The 17,988-nt window shown below is 36.6% G+C and overlaps 1 protein-coding gene across 1 annotated transcript; it reads right to left on the bottom strand.

Annotated features, from left to right (window-relative positions):
* Positions 1 to 882: 882 nt before the first annotated feature.
* On the bottom strand, positions 883 to 16,078 carry LOC128072460 (calcium-activated chloride channel regulator 1-like). The gene is made up of 14 exons (XM_052666295.1): positions 15,859 to 16,078; positions 14,241 to 14,381; positions 13,868 to 14,018; positions 11,987 to 12,095; positions 11,102 to 11,273; positions 10,047 to 10,274; positions 8,460 to 8,684; positions 7,610 to 7,787; positions 6,464 to 6,570; positions 5,955 to 6,179; positions 5,577 to 5,844; positions 4,232 to 4,396; positions 2,895 to 3,113; positions 883 to 1,606 (listed from the first exon to the last, which is right to left on the bottom strand). The coding sequence occupies exons 1-14, from the start codon at positions 16,036 to 16,038 to the stop codon at positions 1,188 to 1,190; spliced, it is 2,787 nt and encodes a 928-aa protein (XP_052522255.1). The 5' UTR covers positions 16,039 to 16,078; the 3' UTR covers positions 883 to 1,187.
* Positions 16,079 to 17,988: the final 1,910 nt, after the last annotated feature.

Genomic DNA, 17,988 nt, shown 5'->3' with positions numbered 1-17,988 from the left:
AAGAACATTTTGTATGTTCTTATTTGCGTATATTCTTGTAAATCATATTCTGAAAGTACTTATACTCTCATTCTGGAAATATTGAGTGCATGAAAAAGAGTGTTGGTTTAAAAAGAGTATGGCCAGCAGGCCAAGGGAGGTGATCCTTCCCCTCTACTCTGCCCCCATGAGGCTTCACCTGGAGTACTGTGTCCACTTCTAGGCTCCCCAGTTCAAAAAAAAACAGGGATCACTTAGAAAGAGTCCAGTGGAGGGCAACAAAGATGATAAAGATCCTGGAGCATCTCCTGTACGAGCAAAGGCTGAGAGACATGGGGGTGTTCAGCCTGGAGAAGAAATGACTGAGAGGAGATCTGATCAATGTTTATAAATAGCTACAGTGTGGGAGGCAACTGGATGAGATCAGACAGTTTTCAGTGTTGCGTAGTGACAGGACAAGGAGCAATGCCCAAAAACTGGAACACAAGAAGTTCCACATAAATATGCAGAAGGACTTCTTTACAGTGGAGCTGACACAGCACTGGAACAGGCTGCCTCCTTCTTTGGAGGTATTCAATACCCCTCCAGACACCTACCATTGCAACCTGCTGTAGGGAACCTGCTTTACCAAGGGGTTGGACTCTGTGATCCCTTCCAACTCCTGCAATTCTGTGATATATTTAACTCTCCAACACACTCGGAAATATATGTTTGAATATACATATATTTAAATATATGTATATTTAAAATAAATAGCCTGTAGGTAAATATTTTTGTGCTTGGCTCATTAAGCCTACCTTGTAAAAGATATGTATGACGCCATATGACACTATCCGAAACACTTTCTGACTTCTTGCAATTTGCCTTACTTGACTACTGTGTGCAAAACAAAAGCAGGGAAAATATTTTCCTCTCTCTTCTTTATTTAACACACAATTAAAGCACACTATATTGGAAAGACTTCGCAAGAGAAGAGTGAAGTACTTATATTGCTTAGAAAAATGAAAGTACATGTTTAGGGCATGCTTTTGAAAATCTATGTTTATAAGACAATCAAAAAGTCAACTACATATCTGCTTAAAACAAGCGCACTTACATTAAATTACTTTCCTCTGCTTTGGAACTTACATACGGCAAAAATTACTCTATATTCCTTTCCTTCATTCTTTTTTTTTTTTTTTTTTTTTTAAAGTGTTTGACCAATATGGTTACATTCTGATTGCAGGATCCCTTCTTTTCTTTTGGTTTTGTAAAATGCATACAGTTGAACTTACAATAATGCAGACAAGTACTACACATCCTGCTACAAATGCCACTATTAGTGTAATGTTAACACCATCACTGGCATTGTCTTCATCTGTAGGCACAGATGCTTTTGGAGGAATGAACCATGTGGCCTTTGCTATATTAGATGTATCTGAAGTCAGGTTTTTATCATTAACAGCACGCATGGCGATGTAGATTATGGTACCATTTTCTATTGTCAGATTTTCTGGTTTGAATCTCAATGTTTCTGCGTTACCAGCCTCCTGAGGTTTGAGATCAAAGGCATCCACAGAAGTAGCATCATCAAATTCATCTCTTAGGCTCAGAAGATTTGCATCGCTTTTTATTATGTAGTGATCAGCTAGGGGGAAAAAAAAAAAAGAGTATGTGTAAAAACAAATTAATATGAATACAGATGTTTTAATATCCATGCTTAAGGTGACAGTATCAGATTTCTAGAACTGTTTTGGAAAGATTCCTGGTTTACAATGACTGCATTGCTTAGCATGGGTAGTGACAGGATTGCTGTTAACCCTCACTTTGAAGCATCAAGAGTCTGTTTCTCCCAGGTCTGGAAACTCAACTTTTAACTGGCCTTAAGAACATTGTTTCATCAATATTCTTACCTTTGCAAGGACTATATTTTGTTATTCAAAGAAAAACAGCAATTTAAAAATATATGTATGTAGCAGATGTATGTCCTGCATTTGGCCACTGTTCTCTCTTAGCATGAGCTTTTGATGCCAAAAACTAAGACAGACATAGAATGGTTCTCCTGTTTGTCTGCAATCAGAGAACCCATAGTTATGTTGCTATATATATATATATATATATATATATGCTCAACTAGTTTTGGGGGATTCTACTGTTTCTGTGTCAAAATTGTAGCTTTTCAAGACTTCCCCCTTCTTCTCTTTTCCTCTTACAAATCTCTCTTTCACTGTTATGTAATAGAGATGTATCTGACATGCCCAGCTCCAAACCAATACTGATTTGCCCTAACCAATACAGCGCTGCCTTAAACTACAGGGCAATGACTGATCATTTTTGCTATAAAACAGCTGCATAAAAGAAGCTGGGATTTAAAAAAAAAAAAAAAAAAGTGTGATTTTTTTTCTTGTGATGTTTCTTATTCCACAGTTTCAGATAAGTTTAAGATGTAAACTTGAAATAATGTACGTAACTACGTTTGAACACAGTCTCTGGTCTACACAAATGTTTGTGCATTAGTTTTCCTTTTCCCCATGTAGCAAAGATTTTGGTAAGAATGTTACTGTATTTCTGTGCATATAGTAATGCTTCAGATTGTGCACGCTGTACGCATCTCATTGATTTTATCTTTTTTCTTTCTTAACTTCTGCACAAACATGGATTGAGACCTTTTAGTAAAGTGTCTTGTGGTTTTATTTTAATTTGCCTTTTCAATAATAATACTCCTTGCTTTACTTCTTTTTCATTTTGTTTGCACGTTATTTTTTTATTGTGAAAAGAAAATAAGAACTAAAACATGTACCATGCAACAAGATAACTTTCTATATAGTTCCATTTTCTGGTGAAAAAGATGCAGCCCTCATATCTGACTGCTGGTCCTTAGGGCATGTCCATTAGGACAGGAGGATCAATCTGATTCCATAAAGTATCCTACTCACCTTTTCCATCGTATAAGACACCTCCTGGAGCTGTCCAAGTCAACACTATTGTTTCATTTTCTATGTAGGCATTGAGGTCTGTAATCTTACAGGGTGGATAATCTTGTGGAATGTTGTCCAGTTTAATAGAACTTGTTGAAATTCTGCTGAAACTTCCCAGATTGGCTTGGATTTCTTCATCAACCAATTCAGGTCTTGGTGCATTCATCTGAATTTTACCTGTTTGAAAATTTTTTCAACTTTCACCATGACAAAATTCTGAACTACATTTCTTTTTATTTTCACTGTATCTTTTTACCTCATCTCATAACCTTTATCTTCTTTATTCAAATTCAGTAGAAAGTTGGTGATTTAAAGACAGCAAATAAGGTGATCTCAGAATGCTGAGCATACTGATCAGGAATTTCAAACAGTGGAAAAATTCTGAAATGTGTAGAAACTGGAAATGATGCTATGATTTTAAACTGAGACAGGGGAGGTTTAGGTTAGATATTAGGAGGAAGTTCTTCCGCTCAGAAGGTGGTGACACACTGGAACAGGTTGCCCAAGGAGGATGTGGATGCCCCATCCCTGGATGTGGGCTGCACGTGGCTCTGGGCAGCACGATCTGATGGTTGGCGACCCTGCCTGTGGCAGGGGGGTTGAAACTAGATGATGACTATGGTCTTTTTCAACCCAGGAAATTCTATGGTTTGTAAAGCAGGTTGTGTATGTTGGCTGTCATTAATTGGTTCTTTCCATCTTTTTCTACCCATCACAGACTTTAGAAGATGTCATGTTTTATAGGCCATACTTGGTGAGATTTTTAGACAGTCTTTTATATTGATTCTTCTAAATCGTACTATGTACGTGTGAATATAAATTTTCAACAACTAAAGCATCTTCAGCATTAAAATGGAAAAGTACTAAAAAAAATAAACCAACAGAATACATAAGTGACATTTTCTACTAGCATTAAATTGTGTACTAACATTGCATGTTGAATACACTTATGCCAAAGGCCCATTGTAAAATCTCAGAAGAACTGTGGAATTTTTTTTTCTGAGCTGCTGACATACAGAATATGAGCAACATTTCTCCTTTCACAGAAGAAAGAGAAAATATTATTTTGGATTAATGATGATACTTTACATTATTCCTGTACATAGGAAACAATAGTTGAAGGGGATTTGTTTTGTTCTGTAATAAAAACATCTTAAACTATCATTTTTACTATCTATTTTAAGTATTATTAAGTATCGTTGTTGTGAATCTAAATGGTCCCACTTGCTATATTTTTTGCTCCCCACACACATGGAAATCACATAAATAACTGCCTATTAAACAAGTATCCTTACCATTTTCTATGTAGCCTGGTACATACAAGGCTCTATTTTGCCTACGGCCAAGTCTGACGGTTTGATTTCTCCCTTGGGCACTCACTTTTAGACTGTATCTTCCACTGCCACTTAAAGAAGTAACGTAACTTGAGTAGATTCCATCATTCTTGGTCATATCAGCACCTTCATATTAAATTATAGAGAATTAATGTCTAGAAGAAGATACCTGCTGGTAAATGAGGTTAGTTTTTACACAAATATAAAACCTGAATATTACAATGCAGAAAACCTGACAATGTTTTTTTAATGCAGACATCTTTAAAAGCAGGTACTGTCCCACAGTATTAACCTGTATTTTAAATGTATTTTGCTTAAAAGAACTACTTTGCATTGACACTTTTAACTAGGTAAACCTCTTGTTACTATCTCTAACCACTAGCTTAATACTCAGTGATCATCTACTAGGTATAACATCTTTAAATTGGAAAAAACCAAACAAACAAAAACAAACAACAGCATAATAACCTCTGGTCAGGATTTCATCAAGAAAAGTTTCTCCATGTGATCTTGCACAGTTGCTGCAACAAAAGGTCTGTCAGTGGCATCCAAGCTAACTACTCTAAATCTTAGCAGCAATTCAAAAAATAATCTCAGTAGTTCAGAATAGATATGGTGTTTAAGAAACACAAGATAGCCCATTGAAATATTATATTTCTAAGTATGGCAGAGTAAAAACGAGGTCAGAATGAGATGATACTACTGACTACTACTGAATTCATAAAGCTACAGGGCTGCACCGCTGATGATAATACTAATGGAAAAAAGGAATGGAAGAGATTAAGGGATGCTGAACTCCAGAATGTCTAGCTATTGCTCTAAGTATTTAATAATTATAATAGTGCCTTTATTTAAACATGCAGAAGAGATATTACTATTTTTTAGTGAGCCAATGTTAAGGCTGTAGTCCATCTTCATAGAATATGAGATGGACTAACAAAACAGCTAGCTTTCTTTCTACCTTCCCACTTGAGGTCAGGGAGTTGCATGAAACAGAAGTGGATATGAACAGTTTACTTTCTACTATTCCTAGTACTCCTGCTTTCACAACAGGAACACAGTAAAGATGTGACAGCTTTTCAGTGTAAGACCCATTTATTCGTTCAGCTCAGCAAACAAAAGCCTTGTAGCCTTGTAAGCCTTCTGTCTTAAAACAGTAGGTTTCTCTCTTTTACTTTTTTATTTTAGCACTGATTTAAGATGTCATCATAGTATGATACAACTCGATAAGTCTGATGGTAACACACAGATTTGGATTCCAAGATGCATAAATGCAAAGATTTTTGCTATGTATGTGGATCCTTACCTGTGCCACTATCATAAAGAGGAAGGCTTACTGCATTAGCACCATCCTTCTCTATGGTGGCTATCACTGTTGCACCAAGAACAGGTAAGAAGTTTTGGCTAATCTCTGCATAAACAATAACTGGATAAGGTGATACATTTGCCTTCTCCATGTAGGCTTTCAAGATCACAGGAGAAACATCAGAAGAGGCTGCTCGAGAGGTAACTGTTACTGATATATTTTGAGATACTGTAGCAACATTTTTAATGTAATAATGCCAATCTCCCACCTGAAAATAAAATACAAAAATATTTAGAACATTATGAAGGAAAAGAAAAGCAGTATGCTTCTTCACAGGAAATATTAATTCAGAAACAAACAAAAAGTCATTGTCTTTACCTCTGCAGTGCCACTTATACTAAGTCTAGCTGATTTTAAATTTGAACTGTCAACTGTGAAGTCTGAGCTTCCATATTCTTTTCCTTTGGGGTCCCTCACGAAGAAAAACGGCTGGCTTTTGCTCCATGAGAAGACAAAGAAAGTGTCATTTCCCACAGTTTTGTCAATGGTCACAGTATTATTTATCCATTCTGAAGCAGTAACTGCTTGGTCTCTGCTTTCAAGCTATGTGAGAGAGAAAATTTGTTATTGCTATTTAGTAAGTACGAGCAATTAAATCTGCAATTAGAAAATAGCCTGTCATTAACTTCATTTTCTTTTATATGGGTGGCGCAGAAGTGTCAATTCAAGGCAATAAATTTATTATAACTGTGGCTGATGACTAAAAATTGTGTTTGATACTATTTTTAATTTGAACCACTATTAGTTTAGGATCATTAGTGCCTAACTTCATTCAATTACTGATCAACTAAATACATAGGAGATAAAAGAAGTGCTGAAATCCAAACCTGAATAGATTGTTCAGAAATATCTCCACTTCCTGTTGTAATTCCACTGAATGCTTCCACTAGTTTACTGGGGACATCTACATCTACAGCATAAAGTTGTAAACCCCCTGAAAGACAAAAGATTCAGTAATACTGATTTATATCTAAAAATGCCAGTTTTCATGTGACTTCTGGTACGAAGTGTTCTAATGAGATAGGCAATTTGGTAACAAACCAGAAAATGCAATGCATCTTTCCCCCCCCCCTCCTACACCCCCCCACTGTGTTAATACTTGTATCACAGGAAATTCATGAAAATATCTGTTCTGGCTTGCGATCACCTCGTTTTTTATCTCTCAGCTTAAAAAATCACTTCTTGCAGCATAAAATGAGGTACAATATTTTGAGACTTTTCCTAGTGTTTTTGGTTCAGGAGCCATGTCTTATTCTCTCAGAGTCAGGGAGAGACTGACTGCTGAGCTCTGGGGACTGCAAGTGGCTACAAGTCTGAATATGCACAGCACGTGCACCTCTCATATTTATTCACTATACTTGTTTGTAGTCAGATTGCTTTCTAGGGCTACACAAGGAGTCTTCTGTCCTCCATGGCACGTTGTACGTACTGTAGCATGAAGCATACCCCCAGTGAATTGTTTTAAATGCTTGTTTTAAAACTGTGAATCTCCAGCTCAGCTGGCTCATGACAAGCGCAGTCATGGCACCTGCAGTTTCCTAGCCAGTGCATTCAGTTGCAAAAGCTGGAGAAAAGGTTTGTTGTGCATATAGTGTAAAAAATTCTTGTAAGTTCAAGAATACAGAGCATTCCAGTCATTGCGTGCTATGCCAGAAATAAAATTTGAGAAATTGCAGAACTCTATGTTTTATGTGCTACGTAAGAATATCACAATTACGTCTCCTCATTAACAGGACACTTTCGTGTTATTCTATTTCTCAAATCAAGACAGCTCTGAAAGCAGAGCTGTGTATCTACAGAGTTCTACTTGCTTGCATTAAAAAAGCCTGTATGAAAACCAGATTTCTTTAAAATTAAATGTTTTAGGTTTATTATAAATCAGATTTATTTATTTTTTCCAGGCCAGTGAATTGCTATGCTTTGATATTTTCATACTTGACTATGAATGCCAGCAAAAGAGTTCTCTTATTTACCTGTCATATTTGAAAATTCTTCTAGTTCTTTTGCTGCCGATGGACCCAGTGCAATGGTATGAATTATTGCCCCGCTTTCTCTCACTCTTTCAGTGCAAGTTGACATAGATGAATCCTCTCCATCTGTCAGTAACACGATTTCTGAGCCATATGTTGTACCGATTGCAGTGGTAATAATCTGTATTAAAGAAAAAGAATGTGAGATACAAACTGATTATCTTTTAAATACTGGTTTATTCCAGAGAGCAGTTAATGTAAACATTTAGAACTGTTATTTCAAATGTAAGACTTGTTAAGCAGTGTTTGAATTTTTGTTTAACAGTAAAGCTGTTTTAATATTTTTGCAATTGATGTTGCAATATATAATCACTTAGATGTAGGAAATGTTAAATTATAGAATCATAGAATGGCTTGGGTTGGAAGGGACTTTTAAGATCACCTAGTTCCAATTCTCCTGCTATAGGCAGGGACACCTCCCACTGGATCAGGTTGCTTAAAGCCCCATCCAGCCTGGCCTTAAATGTCTCCAGGAAAGAGGCATCCACAACCCTTTGGCAACCTGTCCCAGTGTCTCACCACCCTCACAGAAAAGGATTTCTTCCTAATATCTAGTCTGAATCTACTCTTTTCCCTTTAAAGCCATTTTCCCCTTTAGTTACTACAAACCCTTATAAATAGTTCCCCCTCAGTAGGCCCCTCCCCAGGTACTGGCAGGCCGCTGTAAGATGCTCCAGGAGCTTTCTCCAGGCTGAAGAGCCCCAGCTGTCTTGGCCCATTCCTGTAGGAGAGGTGCTCAAGCCCTCTGATCATCTTCATGGCTCTCCTCTGGAGGAGAACACTGTAATTTTACCTGCAGTCCTTTCTCAATGCCTGCGCAGATGTTGGTTCCTCCACTAGCAGTTGTAGGCAAACTCTGTACAAGTTTTTGGCGTGTTGCCATAGTGGTTATTTGTGTCAAAGGACTTTTTTCCTGAGCGCTAGATGAAAATGTGACAATTCCAACCCGGGAGCCAACTTCAATAATCTGGATTAAAAACACCTCTGCAGCAGTACGGAGATTTGTGATGCGGTTACTCTGTTTGTGAATAAAAAACATCTTTAGAATGCAATCTCTTCTGAAAAGCTTTGACTATGGACAAAATACAGGAAAATCTTGATGTTTACTGTTATTAAAAATTGAAAACGATCTGCATAGGGTAAGATAATTATGCTCATGTTCTGATACCATGAAAATGCAGCGTAGTGCAGCTTGCAAGAGAGGTGTCATCAGAAAAGATCCATCTTCTGATATTACAGCTTTATTCCTAATCAAGATTTTTGCCACTTTCGTGGCATGGTGGCAATGTAAATGGCAACTTTTATAATTCCTGAGGAGTAGCTTAGCTCAGAGACTAAACAGTTCGGAAATATAAATTAAGGTAACAGAATGAATATGTTAAATGCAAATATTTGAAGAGATTACTTTAAAAAAAAAAAAATCCAGCTACATTTGGAAACATCTCTCTCTGCAGCTTTAGCTATTCTTACAGCATATTTTTTGTAATGTTTCAGCATTACATTATTTAACAATTGCCGTAGTAAAATGTATTATGATAGACATCCGTATTAAAAAATTCATATGATGTATTATGATTGCAAATCTTTGCTGAAGGTCAGTCTCAAGCTCTGGGCTAGAATTGCATGTCTCAAAATAGATCTGTTGGTGGAGCACTTTAGGAGAATTCTAGTATTATGATATATGATATTTTTGCTATACCTATAGAACTGGAGCACATACTGCTTTATGCTTCTTCACCCATGTTTTCCTGTAAAACACAACTGACAAATATTTAATAATATCTCTCAATGTGATAGAGCCTTTTGAGTTACTTTCTTGTGATGAGCAATCTTATTTTTAGGCTTGAATTCCTGTGACAAATTAAACTCTGAAACTGTAATATTTTCAGAGAAAGAGTAATGGTCGTTGGCTCACTACTATGGAAGAGAAAGTTATGGATGAGGAAATGCAGTATGCCATCAAAAAGAATCTAATTTGTTGATATATTGCAACCTAAATATTTAATTTAAAATTTTAAAATGATTCATAATGAAAATACAATGTAAAATGCCACCTATTAGACATTTTCTTCTTGTAAGAAATATAAAGGCACTGTCATTCTAGGTATAGAATAGAGGTGGGAAACTTATTAAATGGAGATTTTACAAGAAAAAATGACCAAGTTCAGCCTACAACTCTCAGTTTTTTGAAATGATTTCTTATAGGAATTCTTAAAAAAAAAAAAAAACATTGATGAGAATGACAGTATTTTTTTTTTTTTCTAAAATAAAATAATTAATGACTGAATTGACTAAAAATAATTTAACTTCTGTAACTTTTTTTTTTTTTTTGCTTCTTACAATTTTTGCACAAACTTGCTTATGAAATGGTTATTCTTACCGATGACATGCTCCCAGAAACATCCAGTACTAATGAGACTGCTCTGTCTTGAGTCTGCAGTAGCTGGAAGGTGGTCTCAAAGGGGGGTGCAAGGCCATCAACAACAGATGAGTTGTGAAAGTCATCAGATTCCATGATTATTTCCCATGTGCTTTTGTAGTTGCACATCTTATTCTGCATATTTGGAGCCTCATAATTGTGAGTATCTTTATCACAGAATTCAACAACCTAAAATGTCAGATTGAAATTTGTAAGAGTTACTAACCCAGAAGTTTGAGTATAAGAAAGCTTTTCAGAAAATGTGAAGTTGGTGGTGGGAGACAGGACACAAAGACTTCTCCAGTGACCTTTCTGTGTGCCACGGTGCCTGGCCAAATAGGATCTTAACAGACAAGAAATAAGATAAGATTGTTCTGCAAAGAAGTGCAAAAAATAATTCCTTAATAGTTATCTTATGGCCAAGGCATTTGGCAAGAATGCTTCACTCATAAGCCCTTTTGTATGATCAATGAATATAAAGATGTTACAATTATGAAATAAACAAGAGAGTCAGGCAAAGCAGGTTATAATAACAAAAAGAAAAAAGATAGAACGCGTATCTGCATCATGAGCTCACTATAAAACTCCAGAGGAGGGATCTTCAGAAAAGATCCTTTCCCACTTGTAGTCAGCTCTTAAATGGTGGCTCCAGGCTCCACCCCTTCTGGCAGCACAGGTGAATTGCCTTCACCTGTGCTGCTGTGGCTGACTCACTGCTTGCCTCAGGTGATCAATCAGAGGTTCAGGTGATTCACCACCGATCTGATTTTCCAAAAGCGAAGCAAGAAGGGTGCTGAGATTTCAGTGAATCTCACCCTTATTGACATGAAACATCCATCAGATCAGTTCCAATAGCTGCTTTGTATAGCAGTTGTCCTTTGGAACTGAGCCTACTAGGAATGACAGAATCATCCATATTCACTGAAATAGACAGAAATTAATCAAAGACACATAACTGATCATTTATTGACTATTGTTGCTAAATTCTTACTCCAGAAAGATTTAATAATACTTACAGAAGGTAAGTATTGCATGTACATAATAGAATTTTTGCTGTCTTGATTCAGATCCGGTACAAATACACATCCATCTTCATATAGCTGACCGTCATATTGGCATTCTCTTGTTGTACACTGGTTTCCAATGCAGTTTTGGAATACAGGTTTACCCGTGACACCTGCTGAACACCTAGGGGAAGAGAAAGTGGGCAGGGCTGGTAATCTACACATAATCCATAAATGGTTATTTTTCAAAATTTTGCCAGCCTGAAGACAAATTGCTATTGGCACAGCATGGTTCTACACAACACACAAGTACACAGGTAGACAATCTCTATTCCTGGAAGGGTTCTTAAAGTAATCTAGAAGAGTTTATAATCATAAAATACTTGTGGGCTTCTGCTGATGAGTTGATAATTTTTTTGTGATATTTGTAGGCTATGCACAAAAGTTTTTCTGCTAATAGTTGCAGTGCAATAGACTGTGTCAACATTGGTAATGATTAATTCTTTATGTCCACGCAGTTAATGTCTTCCTTTGTAGAAACTGTTTAAAATCACAGAGGTTTGGTTAGGGAATTTCTGTATTGCCAACTGCTATTTAATAAAGTTATCTTATGTATATAATCAGTGCTGACTAAAGTCTGCAGTTGCACATGAAGCAAAAGATTATCCAGCCTGAGCTATAGAAAAGTGCTGTTACAAAACAGTACTGAAGGCAGCTATTGCTTTCTGGGTCACAGAGCAGGCAACAGACCATGCTGAATAAGCATCTTTTAGTGATACAAACAGATCACAGAGACTCTACAAAGCAGTAACTTAGCACACATTACAAGAAGACTAAAAACATTGTTTAAATCTTTGAAAGAGTGCAATGTAAAAGCAGAAAAATGAAATATGATACCTTGTTGCTTCAACACGTGCATTTTTAGAAACATAAAAAGGTGCGTTGCTATTATATTCATCAAACACGCCCCACCGAAGGTGAGCCCACTCATGGACAAAAACTCTACCTGTTGAAAAGCAGTAATATGCACACAATCAAACTAAAACAGTTTAAAACATACCTGGTTTTCTTTTTTTTTTTTTTTAATTTTATGGAGATAAAATAATTCTTATCTCAGGTATTAGTAGAAAATTGTGAAACAGTTAAGCAAGAGGGTTAATCATTTTTCCTCGAGGCAAAAGTTATATAATCATAGAATACAGATCAGAAGAGATTTTAAAGACTATCTGGTTCCACTCCCTGCCATATCAATGACACCATCCACTAGATCAGACAGCAGATGGCGCCATCCAGCCCGGTCTTCAACACTTCTAGGAATGGAGCATCCACAGCTTCTCTGCGCAGCCTATGCCAGTTCCTCACCACCCCTTGAGTAAAGGATTTCTCACTGTATTGAATCTAAGCCTACCCTCTTTCTGTTTAAAGCCATGTGCTATTACTACAGTCCCTGACGAAGAGTCCAACCCCATCTTTCCTGTAAGCCCCTTTAGGTATTGGAAGGAAGTAATGCTTTCTTCCTGGCATCTTCTCAGGCTGAACAACCCCAGCCTTGCTCCATCTGAGACGTGCTCCAGCCCTCTGATCATCTTTGTGGCCTCTTCTGGACTCACCCCAGGAGCTCCACATCTTTCTTGTCCTGGGGGTCTTAAGCCTGGATACAGTACTGCAAGTGGAGGCTCATAAGGGCAGAGTAGAAGGAGAGAATCACTTCCTCAGCTTGCTGGCTACATTTCCTTTGATGCAGCCCAGGATCAGTTGGCTTTCTGAACTGCAAGGGTACACCGCTGGCTCATATTCAGATTTTTGTCCACCAATGCCCCCAAGTCCTTCTTCTCAGGACTGTTCTCAATCCATTCATTGCCCAGTTTGTATGCTCAGATTGGAGGAGCAGAAATTTGCAATTGGTCTTGTTAAACTTCATGAGGTGCAAACTTCAGAAGGCCCACCTTTCAAGCCTGTCAAAGTCCTTTTGGATGGCATCTCTTGCCTCCAGTGTTGAGTCAACCACACCTCTCAGCTTGGTATCATCTGCAAACTTTCTGAGGTTGCACTCAATCCTACTGTCCATATCACTAAAGATGTTAAATGATACCAGACCCAATTAAAACTCTGAAGAACACCAGTCCTCACTGTTCTCCAACTGGAAAGGGAGCCATTGACTACAACACTTGGAATATGGCCAACAGATAAATTCATATTCATTCAGTGATCTGCCTGTCAAATCCACATCTCTTCCTTTTAAAAAATAAGAATGTCACATGGGACAATATCTAATGCTCTGTACAAGTCCAGGTAGATGATGTCAGTCATCTAATAGAAAGGCATCAATTCAGTAGGCAAGATCGAACTGGTTTTCATATCAGTCTTATAGAAATGCAGGCATTATTATAGAGACACTTTTTTTCCAAATATCAGATGAGGAAAATCATTTTTTGGTGAAGTCTCTGTCCCACACGGCAGCAAACCTCTATATTTTTGATACAATAATACAAAATCAGGTATAAAGTCACTGGACATTTTGCTCACTAAGTGCTCATAAAGGATGGCTACTGCTAATTAAATGCAGAAGATGAACCTTTTCTTAAGCTTTTTGAAGAATTTAACAACTTCTGGATCCACTGCTTGAATATTTAGCTTGAGATATCTTACAAGTATTTACTACTTCCAAAAAAGTGTCACTCTTCCAAGTTTTTTCAGTTTGGCAAAACTGAATTTAAAAAATATTGGCCATTTCATATTAATAATGAAGCAGGTAATTAAATTAAATTGTAGCATTACCTTTTTCTCCATAAACTTTAACCAAGCTGCTATCTAACAAGAAGTTGGGTGTGAAATGGATGTATCGTCCTTTCATTGCACATCCTCCATACTGTAAGGTATAGGGATCATCTCCGTACTTCAAATAAGGGTCCGCTATGATAACATCTGCCTGAAACAGTAAGACCAAAGGCATATGTAATGTCAGTGTAGAGAAGGTTTAGGTGATTCTTTTTCAATAAATGAAGTTATTTTCTTCCTGTCAACATTCCCACTAACTCTTCTTCTGAGTAAGAACTTCCAGGATTTGTCATAACTGTGTGGTTCATAATGTAGCCTTATCAGTCTTGATTTTTCTTGTGGTTTTAATCATAAGCAGTTCTCTAAATCATACCTTGTCATATGATTCTGTTTTTAATCTTGAATAGGTGCTGTTTTTCTCCCATGTTTTAGGAAGTATAATTTTTACAGACTTGAAGAAAAATCGATGTTTTGTAGCTTCAAACAAATAATTAGAAGCGTCTTTGATCATTGTCTGAGGAATGAAAGAAAGCACATTAATATCTACATTAATATTTAAAGTTTGACTGTTCATGCGATGAATACTTCAGCCTAATCAGAAAATAGCAGTAGTTAAAGCAGAACTGAGTACATAATAGAAAACTAAGGAAGGACTACAGTCTTTACTAAGAAAAAAAGGAATGAGAAACCACAAAACCTAAGCTGTAGTTCTTGGATTCTCTCAGCAGTTCTCTAATCCTCCTCTTAATCAGAGATTGTGATAAAATTTACACTCTAGCCTTCATGTGAGATAAAAATTACTAAATTCGAGAATTTTACCCTTAAATTAATACTGGCTTGACAGCATTTGCAAATATCCATGTTATATAAACACAAAATTAAGACAAAGGAGATTTCTTGTAGACATTCAGTTTGCCAGGACTGGGGGTAGTGGTCAGTGATAAACCCATGACAAGCTGAGCGCTAATAAGATACTTCAGCTGTCCCCACAGCAACCCTTGTCTGCTCTGCAGACAGAATAGGGTACTTAAATGGTTCAAAGGATCTGAAGGAAGAATATCAGAACAAGTTCTCATAATACTGACAGCACTGCTAATTTATCAGATGGTAGATATCTTACACCAACAGTACTTACTTGCACACTTCTATCTTAAAAAAACATTTGGTGGCCTGTCTGTGAAAATTGAATGATCCAAACTCCATTGCTAAATAAGGGGACAGTCAATGACTGAAAGTAGCGAGTGAGCTATGTGAGTTATCACATCTGCTTTTGCTTCATGTAAACCTGTACTCATTAGGTGAAAGAAGTCTGGAAATTTTATAAACTTTATGCCTAACCAAAGGCTGGCATCCTTCATACCTGATTTTAGGGATGGTGATAATCCTACTTCAGGGTATAGAAGGCATTATTCATATGCAAAATCTGAAGTGTTTGTCATAATATATATCCTATTCAGTAGGTTTTTTTTCCAAAATAATTTGATTTTGTTGAAACAATTTTGTTGCTTTGGAACCTAGCCAGCATATGATTCCTGGGAAATTGATCCACTGAAGTATCTATGTGGACTGCAATGGAAGTTAAAGCTAGAAATACCACCAGATCTAACATTTTTTCTTGTTCTTCCTTTACAATTTTAAATGGAGCATTAGGAATATTGCTAGCTAATAACACATTACAATATAACCAATGACTACTAAAAAAATTCATAGGACATTCTTTCAGACAATTTGGAAAGCTACTTTAATGAATTTCAGCCTGTCTTCAAACAGAAATATCTCTGTATACAGCTCTGTCTTAAGAAATAAGTGCCCTTTGTAAGCAAAATATGGCAAAGCAAATTAGAAATGACTAGTTTGGTAACTCTGGGCTTCATTCATTATTAATTCAAAACCTACTAAGATGAATGGGACTCGTGCTACTTTTGAAGTAGAAAAAGTCAAGGCATTCTGAACTACTGAGAATCAGTTAGTGGACATATGCATGTTCTTACCATTGTATTCAGAATGATGTTGGCATCTTCTGGCACTCTGGGATTAATTGCAACAACCAAATCCTCATAGCCGCTCTTGTTTAGCCACACCAGGGAGCCTTTTGCAGTATGCAGGAGCTGAAAAGACAGCAAAAATATCAAACTCCTAAGCACCCCCATTATTTGTCCCTGTACCCACATCTGTAGTTAGAAAGGAGTGGGTTATCATGCCTATTTATACAACTGTTTTTGGAGCCAAGAGAGGCGTAACAGTTTGTAAGAAGACTTTGATCTCCATTAAGTACAGTGAAAAATGATTGGTTAAGTTGGTTGCATTCTTCAGGAAGAAATGCTTGTATCTCACTGTCATCACAAAAATACAATTTACTTCCTTATGCCTCTGCATGTAATCGATGATCTTTTATTTATTTTACGTCAAATTCAGTCAGGATAATTTTCTGAGTCAGCAGAAATAATCAAACAAACAGCTTTTTTGGATTTCTTACGTAATTCTAGTAGTGTAATAATAATGTAACATGGAATTGGAATAGGAAAAGCAAGATTAGATCATCACAAGAGTAAAAGTGATGATAAACTGTAGTGAACAGTTGGTATGTAATATCCCACCTTTTAGATGTCTTGCATTCTTTGTCTTTAGATGAATAATACAGTAGTATCACAATGTGCTCTTTTCTGGAGTTGGAGCAGATTTCCAGCCATACCAGATAGCTCTGTGTGACCATTCTAACCCTCCTCACGGTTTCCCACTTCATATTCTAAGAAATTTATCCAGAAGTAGCCTTATATTTTATTCATTTTTTTGATAGAATATTCAGTGGCATTGTGCCTGTTGCTGATTTGCAATGATTTGATAAATGTCTGTGAGGTGATGATTCGCTACCAGCTACTTTTAGAGTCTTCAACTGGGTAGTTTCCATACGTAAAGGAAGTGCTCAGTTTATCCAATACACTGCTATATTTAAATCACACAGACATTTCATGCCATAAATATATCTTTAGTTAAATTCATAACTGTATAAAAATAAAGAACAATAGAATAAACATGGTCATGCTTGATAATATTTTCATCTTTTAATTCCTTACTGATTGATTCTTGTATCTGTCTTTCAATTATTTTGGTGGAATAGATGGTTAAATTTTTCAGTAATTTTGCAGGTCTTCTCTTCTCCCTTTCATAAAAGCATCATTTCTTTTCAGCTGTACTTACAGAACTTACAGAACCTTCAGGAGGTATGAGAGTGAACTGCTGCCCAAGTTTTTAAACAAATCTTTAAAAATAATTTGTGAAAGGTATTCAGGCACATAAATCTAAAAAAACCTATGCCTGAATATTTCTAGGTAGAAATATTGAATATTGGATAGAATAACTGGGTTGAATTTGCTAGAATAATTTGCTGGGTTTTTTCTTCTTAAGCCAGCTGTACTTATGCTGTATCTGGCACTTGCCTTATTCTTGCTTAACATTTCTTGCCATTTTTGACACATTTTCTGTTACAACAGTTTTTCCCTGATATTGTAGTTCATTAACTTTCTGCTTTTCCAATTTCTAACTCATATCAGTTGTTATTCACTTAATCAGTGTGTTGTCCTCTCTAATTTTTATTTTTACTTCCTCTCCAGACTAAGGAGGCATATCAACAAAACTGAGTTAGTTTTCTGTTTGTCTTTAGCAGTCACTGAAGTCTTAGGAAGTATTAATGAACAACTCCTTTTTAAGGGTCTTCTACATGCCACTGATTAGCAAAGTTTTCTGACTTAACTCTTAGGGCACTGAGATATTATCTATCACACAGGGAAGTCAGCACTGAATGCGCTGAGAGGTCAAAGTGGGTTAAGTGTATGTGTTTGGCTGTGCCATTCATACAGAGCTGGGAATTGTGCATGACTCAGACCTTGAGAGCTTTTATTTCTTGTGATCTTTGGGTTCAGTTTGACCCTTGGATTTACTGTATCAGGCTGTAACATTTCCTTGCGGAATGTTTTCAATCCAATTGTTTTCTTTATTACTGCTGCAATAGCAGAGGAATTTGCAGGTCTTTTACAGGACACCTGTTCTGTTCTACTACATGCAGCTCCAAAGGTCAACAATCTTATCCAGACTGGAACATGAGAGAGTGTGATGGCACTGCA

The sequence above is a fragment of the Tympanuchus pallidicinctus genome, unplaced genomic scaffold (genome assembly GCF_026119805.1).
Source record: "Tympanuchus pallidicinctus isolate F22 unplaced genomic scaffold, pur_lepc_1.0 scaffold7, whole genome shotgun sequence".
NCBI classification, from domain to species: domain Eukaryota; kingdom Metazoa; phylum Chordata; class Aves; order Galliformes; family Phasianidae; genus Tympanuchus; species Tympanuchus pallidicinctus.
Note: the sequence above shows the minus strand (reverse complement) of the source record. Positions and strands in the feature narration are given on the sequence as shown.

Excerpts from the sequence above, each read along its gene's own strand:
- LOC128072460 (XM_052666295.1), bottom strand. The coding sequence starts at position 16,038 with ATGTGGGTACAGGGACAAATAATGGGGGTGCTTAGGAGTTTGATATTT. Across the intron at positions 4,397-5,576 it reads TCTTTATGATAGTGGCACAG|GTGCTGATATGACCAAGAAT; the intron begins GTAAGGATCCAC and ends TTTAATATGAAG. Across the intron at positions 3,114-4,231 it reads ACCAGGCTACATAGAAAATG|GTAAAATTCAGATGAATGCA; the intron begins GTAAGGATACTT and ends ATTTTCAAACAG.